The following is a 26,149-nucleotide window of genomic DNA, read 5'->3' as shown; positions in this document are numbered from 1 at the left end:
TATCAAATGAATTTTTATTCACAAAATTGTTTATGGTTATGTAAAGAATTCATGCCTTAGTGTTCATGATTATTTTTCTTTAAAGTTGGACATATGTCAGTTGAAATTGAATATGGTTATCCTACAAATCAACACTCCAGGCTACATTATGGAATGAAACCTGAAAGACCTGACTTGGGAACAACTAGGAATAACTCTTGTTTTTCCAGATCCTGCTTGTCATGTACCTAGAAACCTCTTTTTAATGTTTCCTTCTCTCTCTCTAAGCTAGTTTTTCTTAAACATTTTTGAATATGGTCAACTTGAGTGTGGAAGAAGATCCTATAAACCATTATCCTATCATTAGTACTTAGTGGAAAAAGTACTAGGATATAACCTAAAACTGAAGAGTAATGAAATAATAGAATGGTCATAATATAATTAGGTAAGCAAATTCAGTGCAGAAGTAATTGTACTTCTATTTTTGAATGAATGTCAAAAGGGCAGCAATTGAAAATAACTTACAGAAATCAGCATCTTTGATCTATTAATAACATTTTTTTTCCTGAAATTGCAGAAATTATACTCAGTTCAGTGAAAATTTTGCAGCATTGTTAACTGTTGTATCAGATAGACTTAGTAACATGTGTACTTCGTAACTCAAGTAACATGCTGAATTGAGTCTGTGAATATAAAGTTTTGGTAGTTTTTACCATTTTAGGATCAGGCTGGAACAACTTTTTCTCTAAGGGCCAAATAGTAAATATTTTAAACTTTGCTGGCCACATATGGTCTCTTGCATATTCTATTATTTATTGTTTTATTTTTTGTTCATCTTTTAAAACTGTAATAACCGTTTTTAGCTGGAGAGCTATATAAAACCAGGCTTTAGGCCTCACTGCAGGCTACTGTTTGTGACCTTAATGTGAGAAGTTTTGCTAGTCGTATGTAAAATGATGTCTTTGGAAACTTGTCAGTTCATAGGACGTGAAGATAGGACAGGCACTTGTTTTCTGATTAGGTTTAGCTGGGCAGAAGGAGGAGCCATGTAATCCACAGGTGAGCCTGAATCTTACTTCAAGCCGTGCTTGAAACAGCAAGTCTCTTAGTTCACTTCCTTTGTATTATTCCTTCAAATTTGCACACATTTATTTTTCCTTAGTTTGCTTTGGCAACTATCATACACCTGGATTATTAAGTAATCTTTTAAAAAGTCTTTCACGTTTAGCCCTTTTAAAACACTAAAATATATTTTGAAAACAAGAATTCTATATTCTAATCCTAGCTCTTCTACTAATAAATAGCTATGGTTTCTTGGACAAGTCATCATCCTATTAGGTTCTTACTTCATTTGTTAAAAAAAAGGGGGGTGATGGTGGTTGAACTAATGTCACAAAATACTTTTCCTAAATTTGACTTGGTCATTTCAAATTTATGTTCACATAGGCCCTTTGTCACTTGATCAGATGATTCTTTAATCCTAAAATGTAGAGCTGTGCAATTTAAGGAATGTAATTTAATCAAAGTTGATGTTCAAAAACCCTACCACTTCGCCTGGTACATAGTGGATGCTCAGTAAATGTTGTATGAATAAGCATTCTTATATATGCCTGTGTTTTAGAAATACAAATCATTTTTTATATAAGTTTCAATCTTTTGAGTATTTCTTTGTGGGTCAGTCTTTAAAATACTCGTTGAGTGTCAACAATATGATGGGTTCTAGAGATAAAAAAAAATGGAGGTCCTTCCCTTCAAGGAATTTACCTTCTAGTCAGGGAGACCAGCAGGAGCCCATCATTTCAGTATATCCCTAGGAATGCTTTTACAGGTTTGACTCTCTAAACTAAAGGGATCTGTTTTTATACTTCAGAATGATGGCAAACACTACTACTGTTCCAACATTTGGGATTGTCTGCCATTTTGCCTATATTGCAGGTCCTTGTTTGAAGTATTTTTATAGCATTCACTTCTACTGCTTTCTCTTTGCATTTATTTGATGTTCTTCCCCCCAATCCCTCCACTGCTGTATTTTATGCTGTTTAAGTATAGGGGGCCTTGTCTTTCTTACATTGATGTTCATGAAAATTATTTAGCACTGTTTAAAGAAAAACTTCATTTAATGAATTACTGTGTTATTAAAATAATTGTGTCAGAGTGAAAAGGTTATCAGCCAAAGCATTTGACTTGTAAGGAATTTCAGTATCGTTACCTAAACAGTACTTAGTAAATCCTGCTTTTGATTACAACTAGTTTAAGAATTGGGCTTTTTTCGCGATTGATTCTAAGATAGTAATCACTTGTATTGCTCATAATGGAGGTAAGCAAAACCAAAAGACTTTTAAAACAACTGTGTTGCCTTAGCAATGAAACTTTTCCCCAAGGACTGGTCCTATTATAACCCAAAAGATCCCAACATAATAAAGGATTTGGGTATTAGGTGGCCAAAAATATCCTTCATGGCTTTTGTTTCCTACAACCAGCATATTGACTTTTTTTATGCTCGAGCTTTTTAAAAAAGCCCCTGCTTAACATCATGTTACTACCCCTCAAAGAGCAAAATTCTTCTCCCATGTCCTCAAAAGGGGTAAAGCCAAAATCCAGACAGTTCTTGTGTCTCAGTGCCATGTGCAATGGGTCATTTTCTTTCATCCTCCTATTTCAGCGAGCTTGAATGGCAGAATTGCTTAGCCTGTGGACCAGAGTGTGATTTTTCCCACTGGCAGCACACTTATATCAAACAGTGAAAGATGTGACTAGGGAAGGAGATAAGTAGTTAAAATAGCTGAACATACACATTGCAGAGCAAAGAAGAAAATGTGGACAGGGCCTGTGACTGCCTGTCTGTAACTGGAACATGGTTGCAGTTGGTATTCATGTTTTCTCCTTTAGTGCCACTCCAGGTTCCTTCTGTCTTAATTCAGCATCTCAGCTGTTTGGAGTAACCTTGACTCCCAAACCTTGGCCTTTGTTGCTCCAGCTCCCATACTTGTGTGGCTGAAGATAACAGTATTAGCAGATCCCCTGCAACTAATGAAGTTTTGGTGGATACCTTAATGCTGAACTCAGTCATCACACTATCCAGGCCCCTAAAGGCAAGATGTAGTCTCAGCTTCTACCCAGGGAGAAGCCTGGTTGCATTCCTCACTTGCGTGGTTTCTTCTAAATCACTTCCAGGGATAGAGGAAAATTTGTAAGTGGATAAGTGAGTCTCACGAAATACTTCTTTTTACTTTAACCCTTTAATTCTCAAGTGCAAGCTTGCTTTCTGCCTGTGAGTAAACCAGCACCCTAGATTAACTGTTCCTTGAGAGCAGAGATTCTGTGCAGCTTCCTAAGATGTCTCCCAGGTGACACCGTAATTGAATCCTCAATAGACCATTAAACATTCTAAAGCCCAGTAGTGCCTAGATAATGGAGGAATGATAGAACAGTGAATGCCCTTGTCCTTGAAAGGTCTGTTCAATTTTTTTTTTTTCTCCAAAGAGAGTTTGTTGATCAGAAGCATAGGTGTGTGGAGTACCACGATTGTGACTACTATTTGGATTAGGAAGGTCAGCAGTGTGGGGAGAGGAGTAGAGGAAGCGTACAAAATCTATACTATTATTTAAGCAAATATAAAATCCTGCCTATTTCAAGATGGGAGAAGCGTAATCATCTTGCCCACTGAGTGATTGACTGACACCCACATAGAATGTCACCATATCACTATACTTTTCATTGCTGTTGCTGCAAATTGGTATAGAAATTGCAAGTAATAATTTTGAGTAAGGAGAAGTCCATGTAGGTGAGCCCATATGTGGCTCTTACTCCTGCAGTCGTTACTAGTTAGTTATTTTAGGAGTTTGGCAAGGGCAGGCTGACAGAAAGACAGAACAAAATGGAGGAGGAGATGTACCAGTAAGATAACTACTAATTGATACTGGGCAGCTCAGGTCACTGGGTGACCTTGTATGGCATTATTTACTCTTTATCCAGGACTCAGTAGCAGGACTGGAGATACTCCTCAAAAGGATAACATTGACTTGCCAAAGAATTTGATTTTGCTGTAAGACTCTAAGGGACTCCTATGCTTTTCCTATAGCATCCTGATAGCACATGTGCACTTACTTTACTGTTGCTCCACCGATCATTAGAGTCAAGTTGGAGAGCTGCTTGAACCACTGCTTGAACTAGGTGGATAACCTTTTCTTTTGGAAGTGGAAGCCAGAGCTGGCAGCCTTTTGGGTCATTCATCAAAATGGGTTGGAGTAGCAATATTCCCTATTTGTATCTGAGACTGCAAAGACAATCAGTTTGTTGTTTACTTACAGGAGTATACCAATGCTCCATGCACATTAGTGGACCAAGATTATTCATTGAGAAAACAAAGCCTTGTGTTTTCATGGAATTTATCTTTTACTGCTGACATACTTATATCCTTCCAAGACACTTAAGGGTATATGTTGCCACTTGAATTTGTGGTCTTAAAAGCACATGTAAGCAGTGTGTTGGACTAGCAGTGTGTCCTATAGGAGGCGATGGTCAGTATCCTTCAAAATTGGGTTGTAGTAGAGTGGCTGTAACCCTGAGATAAGACTAAGAAACAGATTCCTCCATTTACTGTGTTAGCAGATAGATACAAGATGCCAGAGATTACGGTGACCTGTTCTAGTGAACATCACATTTTGAAGCATATTTGTAATTAGAGTCACCATCTGAATAAGCTTCTGCTAGCCATCATGGGGATTTGCTCTTTGCATCCTCCAGACGGGCCTGTGAAATGGGAATATGTGGGTCTCTGCTCTCAGCTCCCTGTGTCTTAGATGGCATGTCTAAACAATATATAGGAAAGGTATTGCTTTTTGTTTATTGTTTTTGTAAGAGAGCAGAGCCCTCAAGGACATCTGATTATCTTTTCCTTCCCATGAAAGCCCTGACTCAAGGAGAAAGGATAAAAATCGGGGTTGTTAAATATATCTGTTTTTTAAAAAAATAACCAGGGGAAAAAACCACTTGGCAGATTTAGGCTCCTTCTAAACCCTATCCATTTTATATAATGCTCATACATTATGTATCCTATCCAAGATTGATATACATTTCAGTATTGTTTTATTTCACTCAATGACTATTATTAAGATCCTGTTCTTAACCCAATTTTATACTGGATTATCAGGCCTTTACTCAATTATTTCTAGTTCTTCATATATTAGGGATATTGTTACTTTCTTATAAATGTCTCTACTTTTTGTTTCTAAGTCTTTGATAGCGTTTGTTCATTATTCTAATTACTTTCTGACCTACTTATTTTTCTTAGTTTTTCCAAGTCTAATACATGCAAAGTTGATTATCAGTGAAGCTGAATTTCTCATGTTTATTTGCTTGTTGTCAATTTCAGGATTTTTTTGTTTTGTTTTGTCCATTCTTCATTGGCTAGCTCTCTATAACCAATTTGTAAGAGCTTTTCCTCCTATATTAGGGATATTCATCACTGATCATATGCTGCCGATATTTTCTATGTATATACACACGTGTTATATGTATTTGTAATATACATATTTTTAATATTTAAAATTGTGCTGTCAAATTTGTCATATTTACTGCCATAGTTTTTAGTTTTGCATTGTACTTAGATAATATTTTATTCCCCCAAGATCATAAATAAGAGCATACGAGAAATACATATTTGTAGTTTCATGTAACAGTTTAATGATTTCCATTTTTATATATAGTAATTTACTATAGATTTATTTTGGCATATGAGTTAGGAGAGGTTCTATTTTAATACCTTAATGGTTAGTCAGTTCCTGGTTTCATTTATTGAATAATTTATCTTTCTCACTATGACTTTAAAAGACAATGATCCTTCTAGAGATAAGTGACTGCCTATATCCTATAGAGGTCCACAGTAAATGTTTCTTATCAACATGCTTTTTTTTTTAAAAATCTGTAAACCTCTACAAGATTATCCAAGAAAATTTGTTGACGTTGAGAAAGAAATATGTAACTAATTTCAGGTAGCCATAAATTAAAGGGAGCTAACAAAATTTCTCTACTGTACAAAAGAAAAATTTGCTCCCCTTCCCAAAATAAATCCTTTCAACCTGTCTGAATGGTTAGCATTTACTGTATGCTCTGTAAATTTTCTGCAATATTTATATTTTTCAGTTTTGACTTGAGAGCAGTGTAATTACATCATCCTGAATGAACAAAAATTATCCTGCATTTTGGAATACACTCATTCCCTTAATCCCATAAGTAATGGCTTAAAACCATTTAAACTATATAAATAAGCCACTGATTTTAAATTTAAAAGAATGGGTGGGTTGGATCACTTTTCTCTAATTCTTAGAAATAGGAAAGTTCTTTTCTTTGGGATGGATTTTCTCAACTTTTTTCTAATTGACTATTTGTGTGTACACTGGCATAAAGCTGTCAGACCTTTTTCTGAAGAGGTTTTTTTTTTTTTTTTATTTCCTTGCTGATAGACTTCTGGGTTGTGAGCTTTGCATAAATTTTAAACCCCTGGCTTATAATTTTAAATCCACAGAGAAGTAAAAGTATAGTACAGCACACTTTTAATATACCCTTCTCATGAGTTTGTTTGCCAATTGTTGACATTTTTCACTCTTGTTTAAGTTCAAATTCAAGTTTCTCCAGTTGTTCTCATACTTTTTAAAATAGCATTTTCTTTTTTCCTGATTCAGAGTGTAGTCAAAAATCATACATTGCCTTTTGGGTGTTTTACAGTAGTAGTATTTTAAGTATTTTAGTTCTTTAATTTAGAAAGTTTCCTGACATTTGTCTTTCTCCCCACCATTTTTTGACATTGATATATATTTTTTAAAGTTCAGACCAGTTGTTTAGCAGATGATCTATAACCTAGATTGCTCTGATTTCACATGTTAACATCTCCCACAATTTTCTCTTGAAAATTAATCCACTATCATTACTAATTAGATATAAATCATTTTTTTCTTTCTTCTCAAGTAATGATTTCTGTAGTTATCTGTTTTTTTTTAATCTTTGTAACTTCCCAATTGCTTATATTTCTTTTGCCTTAAAATGTGTAACAGTTATAAACTTACTTTCCTTTATAATAGCTGTGGAAATACAGAGGACTCTGAATCAACTTGGAACACCTCAAGATTCTCCTGAATTGAGGCAACAATTGTAAGTATTTAAAAAGGAAAAAAGGAGGGAGAGAAGGAAGGCAGGCAGCAGACAGGAAGGCAGAGAAGACAGACAGACAAGCAAGCAGGCAAGGCAAGTAGAGAGGGTTATATTTACTGGAGAAACAGTGGGAAACTAATAAGGTTTTTCTGCTGCCTTATTTGTACCAAGATCCGAGCTTTTGGGTAACTTCTCCTGTCTAGAGGAGGCAGGTGCCTTTTTTTTCTTTTTTTTTTTTTTTTAAGTTTAAAATATCTAGCTTATTCTGTCAAAGCAGAACTTCATTAGTTGCCTCTTTTAATAGGTTCATTTGTACTTTTTATAATTTTTTAATGGGCAGTTTTTGGTGGCTTTTGGAAATTATATTCTAAGCTCCTGAATGTGATTCACTTGTATAATCCTACAATCCTATAATCCAGATTTTTATTTGGTTTAGATCCAGCAGGTATCCAATATAAACTGTCCCCCAAAGCTTATACCTGCATCCTTAAATTTCAGAAAACATTAGCTTCTGTTTAGGAAAAAAAATATAATTAAGTTATATAATACATTTCAATAAATTTATTTCCATTTTGTTTATACGGAAAAAAGGTCTCAGGGATTTGATAATTTGTCCAACATCATTCTGACCCTGTATCTTAACTCTTACTTCAGTTCTGTTACAGTTGCAAATTTTAAATAATATATATATTGTATACATTATATCCCAAATAACATTAGCCATAGAAGGAAAAATTGAAGAAAGGAAGATATTAAAAAAGAAGTAATAGGAATTTATACTTTTTTATGAAGTAGAATTTGAAGGATGTACATTTACCTATAGTTTGTATTTTCCTGCAGTACATGCCTCACATCTAAATAGTATCCCATTGTTTATGAAAATAAAGTTAAATGATTTTTTTTAACATTGGTTTAACATGACTTTTTTTTTTTAACATTGGTTTACAACACTGTAGAAAACATGTAATTCTTAGCAGTTACAGTATTTTGCTAAGGTTAATAGTGGAGAGACATCATTGAGGTCCTCTTTCAGGATTTTTAACTATTTTTCTAAAAATTTTTAAAACATATTAAAATAGGGTACTTAGTAAATAGATGAAAGTATATTAAAATTCTTCCTTATAAAGTACAGACAGTTATACTTAAACATATTCATGTATATATAATCATCATTTTAAAGGATCCTTAATGTACATGTTTAAAATGAGAGAGACTATATTTGAGAGGTACTGATATCGTTTGTAAGTCATCACGTTAAAACAAGTCTTTTTTTCTTAGTATCATTAAATGCTATTTTTTCCCACAGCAAACTTAAATAATAGTGAATTTTCACTGTTACTTATTACTTCTTCCCCTCTTTTTTTTTTTTTTTTTTTTTGTTGTTTTTTTTAAGTACCTGTAGTATATGAATACCTAGGTAGAGAAATAGAAGAGACCAGATGTACCTTAAAACCTCGGAACTGGTCGGCTTAAGGCAATAAATCCTTGTCCTTGCTCAACTCCTCTCCCAATTGTGGAATACAGATGAAAAGTTTCCACATCCCCACTATCTCAAGCATCAGTCTTGAGTTGGGTGTGTCATCTTCCTTTCTAAATCACTGTTAATGTTTGTCTCTCAAATCTCACTTACTCCTGTGTGGGTATAGAACCTCCCATGTATATTTGCTCAATATTTATCAAGGAATGGAACCTGAAAATGTTATTTTCATAGGGAAAATTGGAGTCAGTCTATTAAAAAGTGATTTTTATAAAACTGTTCATCAAGGTTGGTCAAAGCGACAGAGTTGTGATTTAAAGAAATAGGCTAGTTCTTTGGCTGTAATGCATGTTTTCTCACTATAGGCAACAGAAGCAGCAGTACACTAACCAGCTTGCCAAAGAAACTGATAAATATATTAAAGAGTTTGGATCTCTGCCCACCACCCCCAGTGAACAGGTATCAAGCTTTAAGATACATTGTTGATGTGTTGAATGTGAAAGAAATCAAATGCACTGTAGAATCTTTGAACTGTGTTAGGCTAGAAAGGAAATCAGGGGGAAATTCTATCTGAGATTAGTTTACAGAACACAAAACTATATTTAATTGCCCAGGTAGTATCCTGTGGTGCAATAAAGCAAAAATTATTTCCATGCAGTTGCCCTGACCCATAATTAAGTGCTCAGAAAATGTTTCTTGAATAATTGTTTCCTGGCCTTGCAGGACTGCATACAGCATGCACACTCCTTCAAGATGTGAGGTTTCTAGGGAAACATGTTTATTTCCTTGTTTACTTAGTGGAAGTTACAGCTTAGGTAGGAGTATATGATTTTCCTAAGGGGGTGGGGAGCTACTGTAAAACATTGTCAAAACCATGGCCCAGTTTTTAGCATGAATATTTTAAGTGAGAAATTCAGTGTTATGTGCCTGTCTCCTCAAGGTAAATAAATACACACAATATTTGAACATATTGTCAAGTGTTCTTGAGAGTTAACCAGTCCGGCTCTGCAGTTGGAGTGAATGAAAATTTCAGAATTAAATAAAGAGCCAGATAGTGGTGAAACAATTGCACAAATTCTATAGAACCTCACAGCTTGACTTTGGTAGGTTTTTTTCTCCCCTTTTCTCTAGCGTCAAAGGAAAATACAGAAGGATCGCTTAGTGGCTGAATTCACAACATCACTGACAAACTTTCAAAAGGTCCAGAGGCAGGCTGCTGACAAGGAGAAGGATTTTGTTGCTCGAGTTAGAGCCAGTTCCAGAGTATCTGTAAGTATTTTAAAAATTAACTTGATATTCTCTAAGGTCACTTAAAATACTACAGTGGCATGTTTTTAAGTCATGAAGATCTATGATGATCTTGAAAATTAATATTTGAGTATTTTCAAGTTATTCTGCTCAGTTTTTAAAAGGATGATAGTATTGTGGCTGTTTTTGTCTGTGTCACAAAAGATTGTAATTATATAAAAATATAGAAACATTATATCAAAAAAGCTTAGAGGACTAATCCTAAATGGTAGTGCCACATTTAATTCAAATTGAGGTGGTCACTTTTTGTTCCTGCTAGTGTAGAGAGGGTATGAAAATTAACAAAAAGAATGTATCGTAAATATTGAAAATGAATACCTCTTGAAAAATAGAGGAATACCTCTTGGAAATAGAGGAATAATTTAAATGGACTTTTGAGTTATGCACTTTGAGATTCCCTTAGAAATTATGACAAATTGTTTCCTACTTCTTAGAGACTAATGGGTTTCTATCAAATAATATTTATTATATATTCTTTCCTTGTCAATTTAGAGTATAATTTTATCATTACTTAAAGCAGTTGGCCTAAAAAATTAAAACAAGAGTTTTTCTCTGTCTTTGTACACATACACACACACACAAATCAGTTTAAATTATTTTAAGAATAAATGTAAGTGTTGTGTGTTTTCTCTTTGCCTTTCCCAACCCATTCTGTTCCTAAATTATTCAGGGTGGTTTTCCCGAGGACAGCTCAAAAGACAAGAATCTTGTATCCTGGGAAAGGTAAGAAATACAAATCATGATACAGATGAAAAGATAATTTTTCAAATAATTTTTATATGATACAGTCCCTGGTACAAATATAAAGCTTTTTGTATTTTATGTCATGAATATCCTTAGTTATTCATAAATTGAAAACAACTAATAAACTTGAAAAAAATTTCAAAATAATTACTTATAAAGTGTAAAATATGTAAATATATGAGTCCAATATAGCTATAATACTTGATAAGTAATATACCCAAGTATTACTATATGAGGATTGTCAACTTAAAAGTGATACTATTTGACAATATAGTTTCTAATAATTAAATGTTAATTCTAAAAAATAATTTCGCTGAAATGAAACATGAATAAAATTTGATTAATAGTTCTTTTATATTTTTGAAATTTTTGTGAATAATTCCCTGACTTTGAAGATTAGTCTATGTAAGTATTTCCTAAATAGGAGGAAAGTTCCTTTGTTTTAATACCAGACTTTTTTTTTTCCCCCTCATATTAGCCAAACTCAACCTCAAGTGCAGGTGCAGGATGAAGAAATTACAGAGGATGACCTCCGCCTTATCCATGAGAGAGAGTCTTCTATTAGGCAACTGGAAGTAAGCTTTACATTATAGAGTTGGATTGCTGCTCTGTCTTCGTGAGTTTGTCTTCAAGATGCTTAGATAATCCTGGGGGTGCCCAGGGTCAAGAAAGAAGACTGAAAAAATGTATCAATTTAGTGGCATGTTTCCTGTAAATTAGAATAATTCCTTTTGGCTTTTTAAAAATAATCTCTTTAGAATTAGTGCTAGAGTGAACAAAATGCTTCCTTCCATTTACACCTTTTATTTTCATTCTGTTAAGTCAACTCAGGTCATCTTAGTGTTAAGAGAGCATCGTTCTAGAGATGATATACACCATACCTACATATAAGACTTTATAAGGGCCTGAGAAGTATTTTGTTTTTCTTTAGTATGTTTTGACATCAAACTAAAGCCTGATTATTAAGCCTGATTTTTTATGAAACCTGTTTAATCCCAAGCAAGTAGACTAATAGTACATAACAATAGCTAAAATTTATCGAGGCCTTCCATGTGCTATGTGATAAATTCTCTATAATAGCTGTCTCATTTAGTTCTCATAAAAATGCTATGAAGTAGTGAACTGTGTTATTATCATAGCTATTTTACAGATGGGGAAACTAAAGCACAGGATAACTATTTATATTGCTCCACACACCCCTGAATAAAATATTTAAACTTTACCTTTCATTCAGGCAAAATAGTAGTTACCATATATTGAAGAAAAGTAAATTTATAACTGCTTTAGCACTATTCCATTGCATATTCAAATTGATTAATATGAGACTTTAAATTTATAGCTGAACATTTTATTATTTTGGATTGTCAGATTGATATATATATATATAAACTTTTACTAAAAATATATCACAACAGAAATATTTTGCATTCTTGTGAGGAAATATTGCTTGTGGTAGCAAAACTATCAGAATGTATACCATAAACTAAGTAACCTGTGACCCTGCTCTATTACATTTCCATTTCTAGACTTCCTTAATATTTGTAACATTGCAAACCTATTTTAGAGAACTGGCTACTATTACTTAAGGTCTCCTTACTTAGGAATCCTTATAATGAAAGATTTTTCTGTTATTTCCAAAATGAATGTCTAGGAGCATGCTCATCTGTATATGAGTGATGGTTGGGGTTCTTTTATATTCCCCTTTTGTGTAGTGGAGACTGAGTTTTTTATTATAATATGTGTTTATTTTGTTTTCTCCTCTTAGGCTGATATTATGGATATTAATGAAATATTTAAAGATTTGGGAATGATGATTCATGAGCAAGGAGATGTGATAGGTAAGGCCTACTGATGAGGTTTCATGAGGTGAGAACACGCTACCTGCACTTTACCTGTGGTAGCTTCTCAAGCAAGAATAACTGCTTTGGTTGTCTCTTTATCTCACTTTCGATTACTAATAGTTTAAATGACTGGCTTCTGTTTTGTTTTTTTTTTCCCGGAAACCCCAGATTTAATCCTGGTCTGCTACCCCTGACTCCTGAAGTAACCATGTAGTTTCAGCCTGACTTCAAGTTTATCCCAATTTAATTTTCATCATGCCAAGGACTTCTTGGGAACCCTGTGCTATTTGTAATTGTGTGTGCTCTTTTATCTTTTACATAAGGACAGGTAGACATTTGCCTGATCATCCACTCATATTTTTTATTGTTAATTCAGTGATACTATTTACATGCTAAAATTTTTTTTTGAATTCTTCTAAAACAATCAGTGACTAAGACTCCCATTGTAATAGTTATTCAGTTAAGGTGTGGTTGAAGATATGTCAGAGTATATCTAAAGACACAAAAATGTATTTATACATTTCTGAGTTATGTTCAGTTGAAATAGTTGGCCCTATCGTTCAATATAACATTTACTTACAAATGTTACCTTCTTCAATAGGCCCACTAGATCACAGGGTAAAATTTTAGAAACCAATTTATTCATTCATCCAACAAATATTTATTGAGTATCTACTGTGTCCAGAGGGGTGTTATAATAATCTGAATTGGGTTTTTAAAGACTCACTTTGACAGTTAGGTTGAGAACAGACAATAACAGGCAAAGACCAAAGCAAAGAGACCACTTAAAATGCTGTTGTAGGAATGCAGGTGAAAATTGTGTTGCTTTGGATCAGGATGGAAGTAGGGAAGAGATGAGAAGTGATGGAATCATGGATAATTTTTCAATGTGAAGGCAAAAGGATCTACCAGCTGACTGGATGTAGGTATGAGAGTGAGTTTGAGGCTGACTTTACAATTTGGTGATGGCCCATGAAAATGATAGTGTTGTAGTTTTCTGAGATGAGGAAATCCATAATTGAAGCAGGTTTGGTTGGATATAAATTATTAACTTTGGGGTAAGTTTGAGGTTCTGGTTAGCATCCAAATGAAGGATTGATAGGCACTGGTAAAGTGAACATGTTGTTCAGGGAGATGTCTTTGCTAGGGATATAAATCTGGGAGGTCATCTGCACGTAGGTGGTATTTAAAATTGTATATTAGGTGAGATCACCTACGAAACATGTCAAGAGGACAGAGGGGTCTGAGGACTAACCTATGGGTCCTATAAATATTTAGGGCAACCTCATTCATTTGTGTGTCATATGTGGTATTTTTTTTTTACTATATAATTTGTTTATAGATATTTTACATCATTGTTCTTTTTTTTTTTTTAACAATGTTTGCTTTATTTTCTCAGGTGTAGTACCCATAGAATTTCTACCACCAGTTCACCCATGCACCATCACCATAGTCCCTTGTGCTCCTCCCTCCCTCATATTGTCCCTCTCCCTCCTCCTCCCCTGCAGAATGTTTCTGATTTATAGTTGTCTGTTTATTTTTGTTATGTGTGGTAGTTTTTGAATAACAGAGGCATTTTTATGACAAATTTTTACGTATTTATGACAAATCATATGAACCACAAAGCTTAAAATGTTCACAGTAAATATTTACAGAATACAGAAAAAATATATTTATAAAAATATTTAGAGAAAAAACATGTTCCAAAAAATCTTTACAGAAAACATTTGTTGACTCCTGATTTAGAGCACAGAGAACTAAAGAATGGTCAAAGGATTGTGAGACCAGAGTAGTAGAAAGTCAGCAATTGGATACTGAAATCAGTATGTATAATAGCAGAAGCATAAAAGAACATCAGTGAATCAGGCTAAAGTGTTCAAGGAGTAAGAAGAAAAGACCATGGATGTTTACTCCAAGGAGCATTTGATGAGTTTCATTAACATAACATTTAAAACAGGACTTGTTAGAAATGAGGAAAAGATTTGATTTGCATTTCCCTGATTACAAGTGATTTTGAACATTTTTTCATATGCCTGTTGGCCATTTCCATTTCTTCTTCAGAGAAGTTTCTTTTTAGCTCTTCTGCCCATTTTTTGACTGGATTATTTTCTTTGTTTTTGTTGAGTCTTATCAGCTCTTTGCAGATTTTTGTGATCAGTTCTTTATCATTAGTGTTGTGTGCAAAAATGTTCTCCCAGTCGGTGGGGTTTCTCTTTGTTTTGGTTATTGTCTCTTTTGCTGTGCAGAAGCTCTTTTAATAAAATACCGGATGGTCTCACTCATAGCAGGAATTTAGAAAACCTAAATAAGAGACCAGGAAAAAGACTTATCAATACAAAGTAAAAATCAAAATCAACAAGCAACTATAAACCAGAGACATACTAGGGGGGAGGGGGGAGGGAGGAGCTGGGGGGAAAAGAAGGACTAGAGTCAAAATGGGGGGCGGGGTGCAATTGTATGGGGAATATAACCAAAATGAAAATGCATATATTGTGCAAAGATGAAAAAAGATGTAAGAATTGTATAAAATAAAATATTTAAAATTAAAAAATTAAATTAAAAAAATGAGGAAAAGACCATCTCTTGTGCAGTAAAGTGACTCCTAATCCACATCCAGGCCTCACCTGCCTCCAGGAGGATGAGAAGGAAAACTGTCAATGTCTGAGAAAGCTGTGTGGGCCTTCAGGGAGGGCTAGGTTTAGGCACAAAAGTTAGTTGATCAAGGCCACTGAGCAATGAGAGTTTTCATTGTTCTATGTTTACCCTAAATAAAAGTTGTCTGGTGCTTAGCGCTGACTTGGCCAGCAGAGAATGCATACTAGGTGGCAATACTTTTCAGCAGTTACCAGGTAGACCCGCAGTTGTTTTGTAATGAAGATAATCAAGCGTATTCTTTTTGACTTTTTATGTTTTGTTTGGATCACCTGAGAAATAGTCTAGGGAAGAATTCTAGCTAGCTTAAGAACAAATTCAGCTTTGCCTATATACTACTAATGTTAACATTTGAAATAGTGACCATCTCACCTTGAATAAAACAGTTATTTATTGAACTCTTTTGTCCATGTTTAAAAGTTTTGTGTGTGAATGTTTTATATTAAAGATAGCATAGAAGCCAATGTCGAAAATGCAGAGGTGCACGTTCAGCAAGCAAACCAGCAGCTGTCAAGGGCAGCGGATTATCAGGTAAAATTAGCTATAACCAATCTTTTAACTTGGACTTTTAAATGTGTGTGTGTGTGTGTGTGTGTGTGCAAGGTAGATCAGAAATATGTCAGTCAACTTAAAACTGGGTTCAGTCTGTTTATTTTCAATCTTGAATCAGGACCCACAGGGACAGGAAATTTAGTGTTAGTGTCCTGAGGGCAACAGGAAATAACTGTAGGCTTTTTTGACAACTGGTGGTCTCCAATGCCGTTGTGATATTCCACCAGAAGCCTATTTGATAGGCTTCTCCCTCCATTTCTCACTGTTCTCATCTACCTTTTATTTCTTTTTTTGTCAGTGATACTCTGAACTAAAGAGGCAAAAATCCTTGTCCTAGAAAGTTGTCTTTACGTCCTGTGGAAATTGTATTAATTTGGAGTGTCCTTAACCATTAGGTTAACATTTAGGTCAACATTCAGCAGATCTTTCATCAGGAATGAATTTGCTTCTTAAGTCAATCAGGTTAATATAGGGAGTCTATATGTATGTGTGAAATATAAAGTATATAAAGTACTATGCAAATTTTAGGACTATGAACTATTAATATATTTTAAAATACGTAGAATTGGGTGTTAACCAAGGGTAAGATCAGTGTCTTTGGGAGTCCCTAAATAACACCATAGCATTTGATTTTTTAAAACTCCACATTTTGTTGCTCGTAATTAGGTTATCAGATATTGTTACTGTTTTGTAAAACATCTAAGATATTGTCACCACCTTTGATAATTTCAGTTGCTGCTCTCCTTATATTATAGCCTTAGAAGTTCCCTGTAGAGTCAGTGTCACTTTTTACTGGACAAATCACTGCATATTCAGTAATACAGACTATGAAGCTTTATAGAGATCACCAAGTTGTAGCCAGTTGTATTCACTGGCAGTAACTTGTGTTTACTCCTTATGCATGTGATTCAGATGTGCAACTCAGAGTTCCTCTATGTAATAGGCAAATTTATACTTAAGATTCATGAATAGTTGAACACACGCAAACAGGGCAATCTGTAAATGGCAACAGTATTTACTATCAAACATTTTGTTTAGAAGGATTCATCAGTGACTAGTTTACATCTTATTTTGTTACGCTTTTGGATTTGGGGCAAATGGTAGATATATCCCAAAATTTTACTTTTCTTCTTCCTGTGGAAGAGCAAACCTACAGCCATCATGGGGGAAAAGAACCCATCTTCCCAAGCTTTTTCTCCAGATCTGGAGCTTCTCCCCACTTAACATCATAAGCCCAGAAGGAATGTTGAAAAAACCCTGCAACACAGTGCTAGGAAGAGAGTGGCTTTCCAGGGGTCCCTTTGGAAGCCTTTATGTTGAGCTTGCCCCCTTGCAAAATGCAGTGCTTCTAAATAGATTGGATGAAACATGCCCACAAAGGAAGATGATAAATGCTCTTATCATGGCAGACCCAGAACCTTGCCACCCCCCTTCCACACTAGGTGGGTGCCCTAGGCCACAGATAAACCAAGTGCACATCTGGGGTGGTTTATACAGGCACATTACACATACATCTGAGATAAACTCAGTAGAGTCTAGGGAAAATTTTGGCATATTGATATTGAAACTTTAGAGAAATTGTGTTTAAAATGTAAGGAGTGTCCAATTGAAAAGTTAGATGAATATGTGGAATACTGTAAGTATTCATGGTTTCAGGGTAATTTCAGTCAGAAACATACCTTTGTATATTTTTAGAATACTTCCAGTTGACACAAAGTAAAATTACACAATTTTTTTACTTTATAAGAAAAAGGATTCCTGCATGTTGCTGTGAGACACACAAGCCATTAAAGAAACACAGAGATCTACACCTAGTCCAGGAGTGAAGAGTGGAACTAAACCCCAATCTTTATATTTTAAATGAATATTACATATTTTTAGCTCTTTGGTTTTTATTTGTATGTTGAGGTTTTGAATGCAGATTCTGTTAAAGAATGGGAATGATTGGAAAACAGTAAGTTTACTTTAGGAAAAATTGCCAGGTATTTATAATTGCTGATATTTGCAGAAAACTCACTTTGAAAAGCGTTTTTTTGATTAAAAACTTTAAAATGTATAAACTTTTAAACTGTTCTTTGTTTTCATATGTAGGTAACAGTCTATTACTTATATCAGTAATTTTAATTCTCAGCATCATCTTTTTTAAGCCAACTACACCCTTAGAAAAAGTTAATTTAGTTAAAAAAAAGTTAGTTAAAAAAATGTTTTTGAAAGAGTAGTGCCATAAGAATTGATATTTTTGAGAAGCAAGAAATACATTGAAAAAGTTGAGGACATCAAAAATTTAAGAATAGAATTATTATATGATCTAGAAATCCCACTTTTGGACATTGAAACCAGGTTCTAGGATAGGTATTGGCATACCATTTTTCATGGCAGAATTATTGAAAATAATTAAAAGGTGGAAGCAGCCCAATTATCCATCAACAGATAAGTGGATAAACTAAATGTAGTATATACAGACAATGGAGTATTTTCAGTCTTGAAAGGGAAGAAAATTGTGACACAGGCTAGAACATGGAAGAACCTTGAGGACATTATGCTAAATGAAATAAGCCAGTCACCAAAAAAAGACAAATACAGTATGAGTCCACTTATGTAAGGTACATAGAGCAGTCAAATTCATGGAAACAAAGTGGAATGGTAGTTCCCATGGATTAGGGTAGGAGGGAAATCAAAGAATCAGGAGTTGTTTTATGGGTATAGAGTGTCAGATTTATAAGATGAAAGGGTTTTGAAAATCAGTTGCATAATAATTGAATATATCCAACACTAATGAACTGCACACCTGAAAGGATTAAGGTGGTAAATTTTATGTTGCATGTGTTGCATGTGTTTTAGCACAATTAAAAATAAAATTATAAAAAAAAAAGTTGAGGACAATAAATGACTTGATTTTACTCTCAAAATTTACTGAAGTATTTTCAGTTGCTATAGAGATGCTCCACTACATCTGTAAATATGTTTTTGTTTTTGCATCTGCAGCGCAAATCCAGAAAAACCCTGTGCATCATCATTTTTATCCTTGTCATCGGAGTTTTAGTTATTGGTCTCATCATATGGGGGGTGAAAGGCAGCTAAAATTATGAAGGAGCACAGTGTTATACTACACTATCTAAATTATGTGGGAAGATTCCTGTAATCATTTTTTTTTTAATGCTATTACGTAAAAGATGGTTACCATACTTTCTTTTGGGGGAAGTTTCCTTTGAATTAAATCTGGTATTTTCTAACCCGGTCTTTTCTGAAATGCTACTGTTAGCATAGCTCCCGTGCTCTGTGATAACTGTTGGGTTCTTGCCCACATTGTATATGCCTTTCATTTGTAATTTATTTATCCTGTTGACTTAGATTTTGGAATTTAAAGTTAAAGGCCTGTGTAATCTATGTATTTCTGTTTTTGCATCACAGTGCAACATACACCCAGATTTTGTGTTACTTCATTTTAAAATATCAAATTTAATTTTCATTTGAGTCAGCAGAAGAGATAGTCTCAGTCTCAATAACTTAAAAGGAAATTAATATATCTGATTGTGGTTTTTTGTTGTTTTTCTGATTCACAGCAGCACAGATTATCTATTTAACTTTTATTGTTTTCCCTTACAGTTGTTTTCTCTTACAACCCTTGTTTATTTGTAGTGAAATCAGTGAATAAGATTGTAATATATCTCAGACCTCTGAGGTGTATATATTAAGCATCTGCTGTAGATTGCCTAGTAAAATGCTAAGGATAGGTTCTTTTTGCATAGGCTCTGTTTCAGTCTGACATTTACTGAGGAATGCGTAGTTACTAAATGTTTAATGTAATTTGGAGAAAGAGTATGACAGGTCAAGTCCTTTTGTGTTAGAATGCTGAAGATTCCAACTTAATTATTTCGCTGTGTATTTGCACAGCTATTATAATGGGACAATTAATTACCTTCCATTATGTCCTATAAAATAATGGTTGTGTATGTATCTTTGGTCATAATTACTTTTGGGAAGTAACTTTCTCACAATTACTACTTTTGAGCACCTAATACAAATTTAGTGTTTAGTTTGCATACTAATTTGTGCCATCCTTCTTTAGAAAAGAAATTGGATATTTGTCAGTTAACGCACTTGCCTTTTTTAATCAATGTTGTTTTAATGCACTAAACTGAATACTGTAAAGAGGATTATCTTAGTTTATAGTTTGTATTTTATAATATTCTTATATAGCAGTTTGATAGTGAAGGCAATGTTTTACATGGCTGTGAGACTTCAAATGGGAACAAAAAAAATGTTAAGTAACTAAGAAAATTGTATGTTTGCAACCAAAATAAAGATGATTTTAAAAGTGTCTGGGTAAATCTATTTCATGAGAACTCGTGCTTCATGGGACGAACACTTGACACTTACCTCACAAGTTTGCCACTCTGCCGCCTGAAATCTCAACTGATTATCTTCTTGGAGTACCAGTTTACTAAGTTTTCTTTTTGTCAGTCTTTAAAAGATTTTGCCACTAATAAGGTAGAACTGCATTGCATGTCCTTAATAGTTTGTGCAAAACAATCTAGAACGTTTTTTGTGAGAGATTAGGAACTTTGAGACTTTGTGTTACTAGAATTAGATTGTTTTAGTGAAGAGGATGGGTGAGAGCAAGGAGAATTCATACAGGTGTCAGCTGTTGTGTGGTTATTACAGCCTATAAGGCCTGTGCTGTGGAAGTGCGCAGAAACACACGCCATTTGAGGTGACAGCCAGCTTCACAGGGTTATATAAAGGACCCATTGACTGACACAAACTAGTTCAATTTTTGGCCACTGTTGAACTTGATAAAATGTTTATTGTTATTCAGGCAAATGCGTTTACTTCTGTTTGTTTCACAGTGAGTTTCCAAAACAAGAGCAGTTCACTTGGGGGTGTGATTTTAACACCTTTAATTAATTTTTTTTTTTTGCCCTTTTAGATCTTTCCCTGGTCCCTGCAGGCAGATATGTTAGACCTCCTTAGCAGAGGTGAAGCTGCCCTCAGAACTCGCCCAGACACTGCCCTAAGAGAAAGTCTGGGCGGAGGGTTCTTGCCTTAGGTCTGTGGAGAATGCTGTGGGGGACTCACTAAAATGTAACAATGTGTAAATTATTTAAACAGACATAGATCAGTGATTAAAAATAGGAACTTTAGTGCCTTGCATTCTTTTAAGAAACATTAATTTTGAAGGAGCTATTAAAATATTTGGAATGAAAAGGGTTATCTTCATTAGGAAAAATAAAATGAAAGTCCTGGTAAATAACCACATTTTTAAAACACTTTTCCTTTAGTTTTAGAATTGCTTAGAAATGTGAAGCTTCCAACTACGTAACAAAGTTAGAGTTCTTCTCAGGACTCAACACCTGAATCAGTTTGAGTTCAACTGAGTCTCAAACTGAAGAAGTTTACATATTAAATGATTAATATTGTTCATTGTAGTGTGCTCTAAATGACAGAATTGAATGACGGAGATTAACAAGCCTCTTTGCTAAAATTGAATGCCAGTATGGCCTGAAGTATTTGACTATTAACTGTAAAATTGTTCTGATTATGCACAAGGATTGATGGTAAAGGAATGTTGTCATTTAAACATAATGTAGCTTGCTTTTCAGTAGGCATGGCCTCACCCCTAAAAATGTAGTTACGGGCACAATGAAGCTCAGCTAGAACAGCAGGCCGTGGACGCAGCCCCCAGGCCCGCTGACCATGGTGGGTGCCCAGCCGTGTCTGCACTGTTTACTGAGAACAATGCATCTTGAGGAGGTAGCTACTGGATCCTTTAGAGTCTTCACTGCTTTTGTTAAAAATGGTAAGGTTTTGTACACAAAAAATAATGTTTTGAATACCAATCTTTTTAGACAACTTTTATCTGAAAAAGTTGAAGCCTTTTTGTTCCACAGAGTTGCTCTATGGTTAGCAAGAAAGAGCAGAATCGTTGTTCTCATTGGTGTAATTTCTATTTGTTTCTTCATGTAGAAAAAAATGTCATAATAAAAGATTAAAAACTGTGAAGTCATCCATCTTAATAGTGAAGAGTGATCTACAAGGGTAACTTACTCAACATTTATTGTTTCATATATCTTTTTTGAGGTAACGTTGGTTTACCACACTGTATATTATTTGGGGGAATAGGTTCACACCTCAGCTGTATTTTGAAAGACAAAATTCACTCTTGTATGCATGACCAGGTGGCTACAATAAAAATAAAATTTCAGAATAGGATAAAGAAGGTTATTTGGATAAATGATGAGTTAAATGATATTTATGTTATTAAAATAGGATGAACAGTCCTTACTAGTAGATATCATCAGGCATCTTCCCTGGAATGGGGGTGGAGGGCAGGGGATATGTTTTCATGATTTAGTTAAAAAAGCCTGAACTTTTCAGTCCACCAGAAGATTTGAGCAGCTTGACCTCCCAGCTAAGAAATACACTTAGCAAAATCTCCAGTAGGAGAGCATTACACTGTGCCATTTCCTTGACAAAATGCCTGACATCTCTACTTTACTATCCACACAGAGCTAAACAGTGATAAAACGATTTTCCCTAGGCATTTAAAATTTGTGTTTTCAAAATTCTGTCACATGAGAAATAGTAAAGAAATTATCTGGTTGTAAACATTCAAGGTCATCTTTGTGCATTACAGCTAGGTTTTCCAGAGTCACTGGACACAGTGAAATAACATTTTTCTCACTAAATTTACACAACTAGGAGAACTTGTTTTCCCTGCATGCTAATTTAAGCTATTCTAACATTTCTGTCAAGACTCAGTCAGGAGAATGGCCACTTGATGGCGTTGTAAGCATAAATAGTTTCCACCTAGGGACTGAGATATTTCTGCTAGTCTGAGAATGGTGGACTGGGAAGGTATGTCTGCATCACCCTAGTGAGAATCTCAAGCCTCGGGAGTCACTGGGAGTCTGGGAACAGCTGGAAGCTCCAGCTCCCTTAGCCGCGACACTGACGCCAGTGAGTCTCTTGAGCTGCCACCAGCTGTGTCAGCTGTTGACCTCACCAGAACAGGTGACCTGTAAGAAATCTTGAAGCTGCTGTGCAGCCTATGTCTGCTGTGTGCCCATAGCCCACCAGCAGCAACCTCTGAGGAAGGGGTGCCACTCCCTTTTTCTCTGTGGTCACGTATCTCACTGAAGTGACTTTTATTTGTCCACTCTGATTCAGGGCAAGAAAGCAAAGGAAATTCTTGGTGATGTAGTTTCTTCCCTAAAATTTAGAAGGCACTGTAGAAGAAGGAGGTGGTGATGTTTCGGTGTCAACAGGCAATCCAGTGCATAGTGAAGCACTGATAAGCAAAGTATCCACAACTGTAAACAGAAAACTTCACAGAGTTTTCTTTTCTAGCAATAGCAGTTCTTTGGTGGGAAAATTAAAGCACTCCCTATAAATGATAAATCAGTTTTCCAAACTAGAATTATGTACTGAGACTGGAACCCCAGTTACCTAGCAGTTTCCTCCCTCTAGTTGCTCAGTAAACATTGACCTGACTTGGCACTTACTTTGTGCCAGGCTGTTGCATGCCTGGGCACAGAGAATGTAAGAGTAAACCCAAAGAGTATGGTCCCTGCCATCAGAGAGCTTACATGTTAGCATTTGGTTTGTGAAAAGCACTGGAAGCTTTAAAAGAAGGGAATGATGAGGAGAGGAAGGAGCCATGGAAGAAAGGGGTTGTATGAAAATAGATTCATCACCCTTGGAATCATGTAACACCGTACAGTTAGGGGCCAGTCACTCTTAAGGATCAGCTTTCTGTTTACACTCTTTCTCCCTTATCAAGCAACTGCATTTAATTCATTGTCTTTTGAAAGGTCTTATGTCTCCACAAAGGAACCCTCTTGTTTTGGCAGCATCTGGATTCTTAGTTAGGGTACCTATAGCCAGGACTGACTTTTACAGGGCTTTTATGAAATTATTGCTCCCAATGAAGCTCTGGAAAATAGAAAACTATGGAAAATTTGAAATCTATGGTTCTTCAGAATGAATCCACAGTTAATGCATCAAGTTTGCTTCTGGAAAAAAAAAGTCTTTAAATGTTATAAATTTAACCCTATCTTGTCCCTTGGAAAAAAATACTTTGGGAGGGAAGTGAGGTATCATAAGGGAATAAAGAACACTCTCAACTCACAGTAACCCGTTTTCTCATAATTCAAATATGTATCAATATGACAATTTTAGTTGTCATGAATATTGTGTAATATTTTTCTACAAGTAATCCTAATTTTAAATGCAGAAATAGAACTAAATAACTGGCACACTAGATTTTTTTAGACACTGTTGCTTCTGGCAGGTTTTTAAGAGGTTGGTTACTTAATTACTCAGAGTGGGATTCCTCTAGGTTTTGTGTAGTGATGACATTTCTGCTTAAAATGTGAGTGGTAGGAGGCAAAACCAGGTTTCCTGTGCAGTCATTACATGTATAACACCCCTACTTGTTTTGGAGGGAGTCTGCTATAACAGAACTGAGTCTTTAAATAAACTTGAAAGGACACTAATTCCCACTTTGGCCAACCCAAAGTACAAATTTTTAAGTGTTTACAGTAAGTACTGTTAGACAGTAGTTGCTAACTCCAAAACCTATTAGCATTGGTAGAAAACTTAGAAATGTGACTAGCCTCAAGGAAGACTTACTAACACTGGTCTCAGTTGTTAATGCCGTTTGAAAGTTTCATACAACTGATCATAGATCTGAAATACAGTCAAACCAGGATAAAAAGAACCATGTCCACATCTCTAGGAACTAAAGATTTAACCAAAGCCTGAAATACAAGCTTTTAGTAATTGTGTATAACTGAAGTTTCTGATCATGAAAAGCTTTCAGGACAAAGCTCATCTTTTTGTCTAATTCTAAAAACTAAATTATAATTTAGTAGAAAGTAGTATATCATTTTTCACCTAGTCTATATGTTGTAGTCACTTTATATTCATTTAAGGGTGTTTTAACATACTTGACCACATCTGACCTCTTTCCAGTGCTAGATTTAATGCTTTAATCCCCTTAAAGGTAGCCATGAAATTAACATTTAATTATTAGTTTGTGATGAGGCATATCCCCAACCTTAATAAGATAACTATCATATACCATTTAAATTACTTAATCTCTTGCATGCAATGGGACATTATTTGTTCTAAATTAGGACTACCCTGTTGTCTCTGTCTTGTCCTGATTTATGAGCAAACATTTTTTTAAAAGTAATTTAGAAGTTTCATATGTTAAACACTGCTTAGCCCTGGAATGGAGGTAACTAATTTCCTTTGGAATGGCATGAACATTTCAAATGAAGAGCTGTCCTCTTTAAGTGTAACACATGTTAATGCTAACAGTTGAAGTAAACTTTCAGGTAACTCTGGGTCCATATGCAGTTGTAAGGAACAATACAAAGACCCCTTTCATGTGCCTTTCACACAGTTTCCATCAGTGACACCATCTTACAAAACTACAATACAATATCACCACCAGGATATTGACATTGATACAGTGAAGATACAGAACATTTCTACTCAGAACAGTTTGCAGAACAAAGATAGCTCCTATTGTCCTTTTGTAGCCACACAATTTGCTCCCATCCTACATTCCTTTCTTTTTTTTAACCCTTGGTGACCATAGTCATAGCCCTCCATTGTTGCTAGTGATCCTTTTAAATCTCAGATCCACCCTTTCTGGAGTTTGTAAACTCTTGCCATTTGAGATAGTCACAGGATGCCCAATGCACCTGGCCCCTGCCTCTTTTGATCCACAGTTGATTAAAGGAGATATGGCAAAAGTCTAATTGCTTCTATCAATAAAAATGTTTTGGTTGAGCAATCCTTTCACAGATGCTTCAAGGAGATGAAGACCTTAAGCAACCTCCCTGAAACCGGGAGATTTCATCCATTGGAAAAGACACCTTCAGAAAAACTTTTTCAGCCTCAGTGCAAAGGACCCTATCAAGTATTGCTGATAAACCCTTGTGCAGCCAAACTTTAGGGTGTAGACTCTTGGATTCATGGGATTCATGGACAAATAATGAAGATAGCATCAGATCCTGACTGGGCCTGCCATCTGGTAACCTGAAAATGATTTCCAGGAATTTGAAGCACAGCAAACTTGAGGAGATGACCTTCCCCAAATGACCAAACCAAAGCTGTACACCTTTCATTGCTGCTTTTTTTTTTTTTAAGATTTATTTTATTTATACAAGAGCTGGGGTACAGGCCAGCTGCGTGGAGGGTGAGAGGATTCACCAGAGACAGTGGGGAACAGAACAGGCAGACTGACAGAAACACACTGCTGAGGGGAGCAGCGGGCGCAGCAGGAGAGGTCTGCCGCGCCATGTGGGATCCTCGCAGGCTGGCGGGGATCGAACTGGTGCTGCAGAGGCTGCGGACAGCTTCAAAGTGCCGCGCTCACCGCCTGCGCCACCAGGAAGGCCCCTTTCATTGCTTCTTGCTTCATTTTCTTACT

The 26,149-nt window shown here is 35.2% G+C and overlaps 1 protein-coding gene across 2 annotated transcripts in view; it reads left to right on the top strand.

Moving 5' to 3' along the window:
• Window positions 1–18,935, top strand: part of STX7 (syntaxin 7) — a 39,791-nt gene extending 20,856 nt beyond the window's left edge. Inside the window, exons 3-10 of one of the 2 annotated variants that reach the window (XM_037520413.1) lie at window positions 7,059–7,128; window positions 8,971–9,064; window positions 9,737–9,874; window positions 10,584–10,636; window positions 11,136–11,232; window positions 12,423–12,495; window positions 15,599–15,681; window positions 18,688–18,935. In XM_037520413.1, coding sequence (XP_037376310.1) covers window positions 7,059–7,128; window positions 8,971–9,064; window positions 9,737–9,874; window positions 10,584–10,636; window positions 11,136–11,232; window positions 12,423–12,495; window positions 15,599–15,681; window positions 18,688–18,783 — 704 coding nt within the window. In that variant the 3' untranslated portion in view covers window positions 18,784–18,935. The other variant, XM_037520414.2, reaches the window with a different exon arrangement.
• Window positions 18,936–26,149: the final 7,214 nt, after the last annotated feature.

The sequence above is a fragment of the Talpa occidentalis genome, unplaced genomic scaffold, assembly GCF_014898055.3.
Source record: "Talpa occidentalis isolate TD23 unplaced genomic scaffold, MPIMG_talOcc4v2.1 talOcc4.2, whole genome shotgun sequence".
NCBI lineage: Eukaryota > Metazoa > Chordata > Mammalia > Eulipotyphla > Talpidae > Talpa > Talpa occidentalis.
The sequence above is the reverse complement of the archived record's forward strand: the minus strand, read 5'-3'. Positions and strand labels throughout refer to the sequence as shown.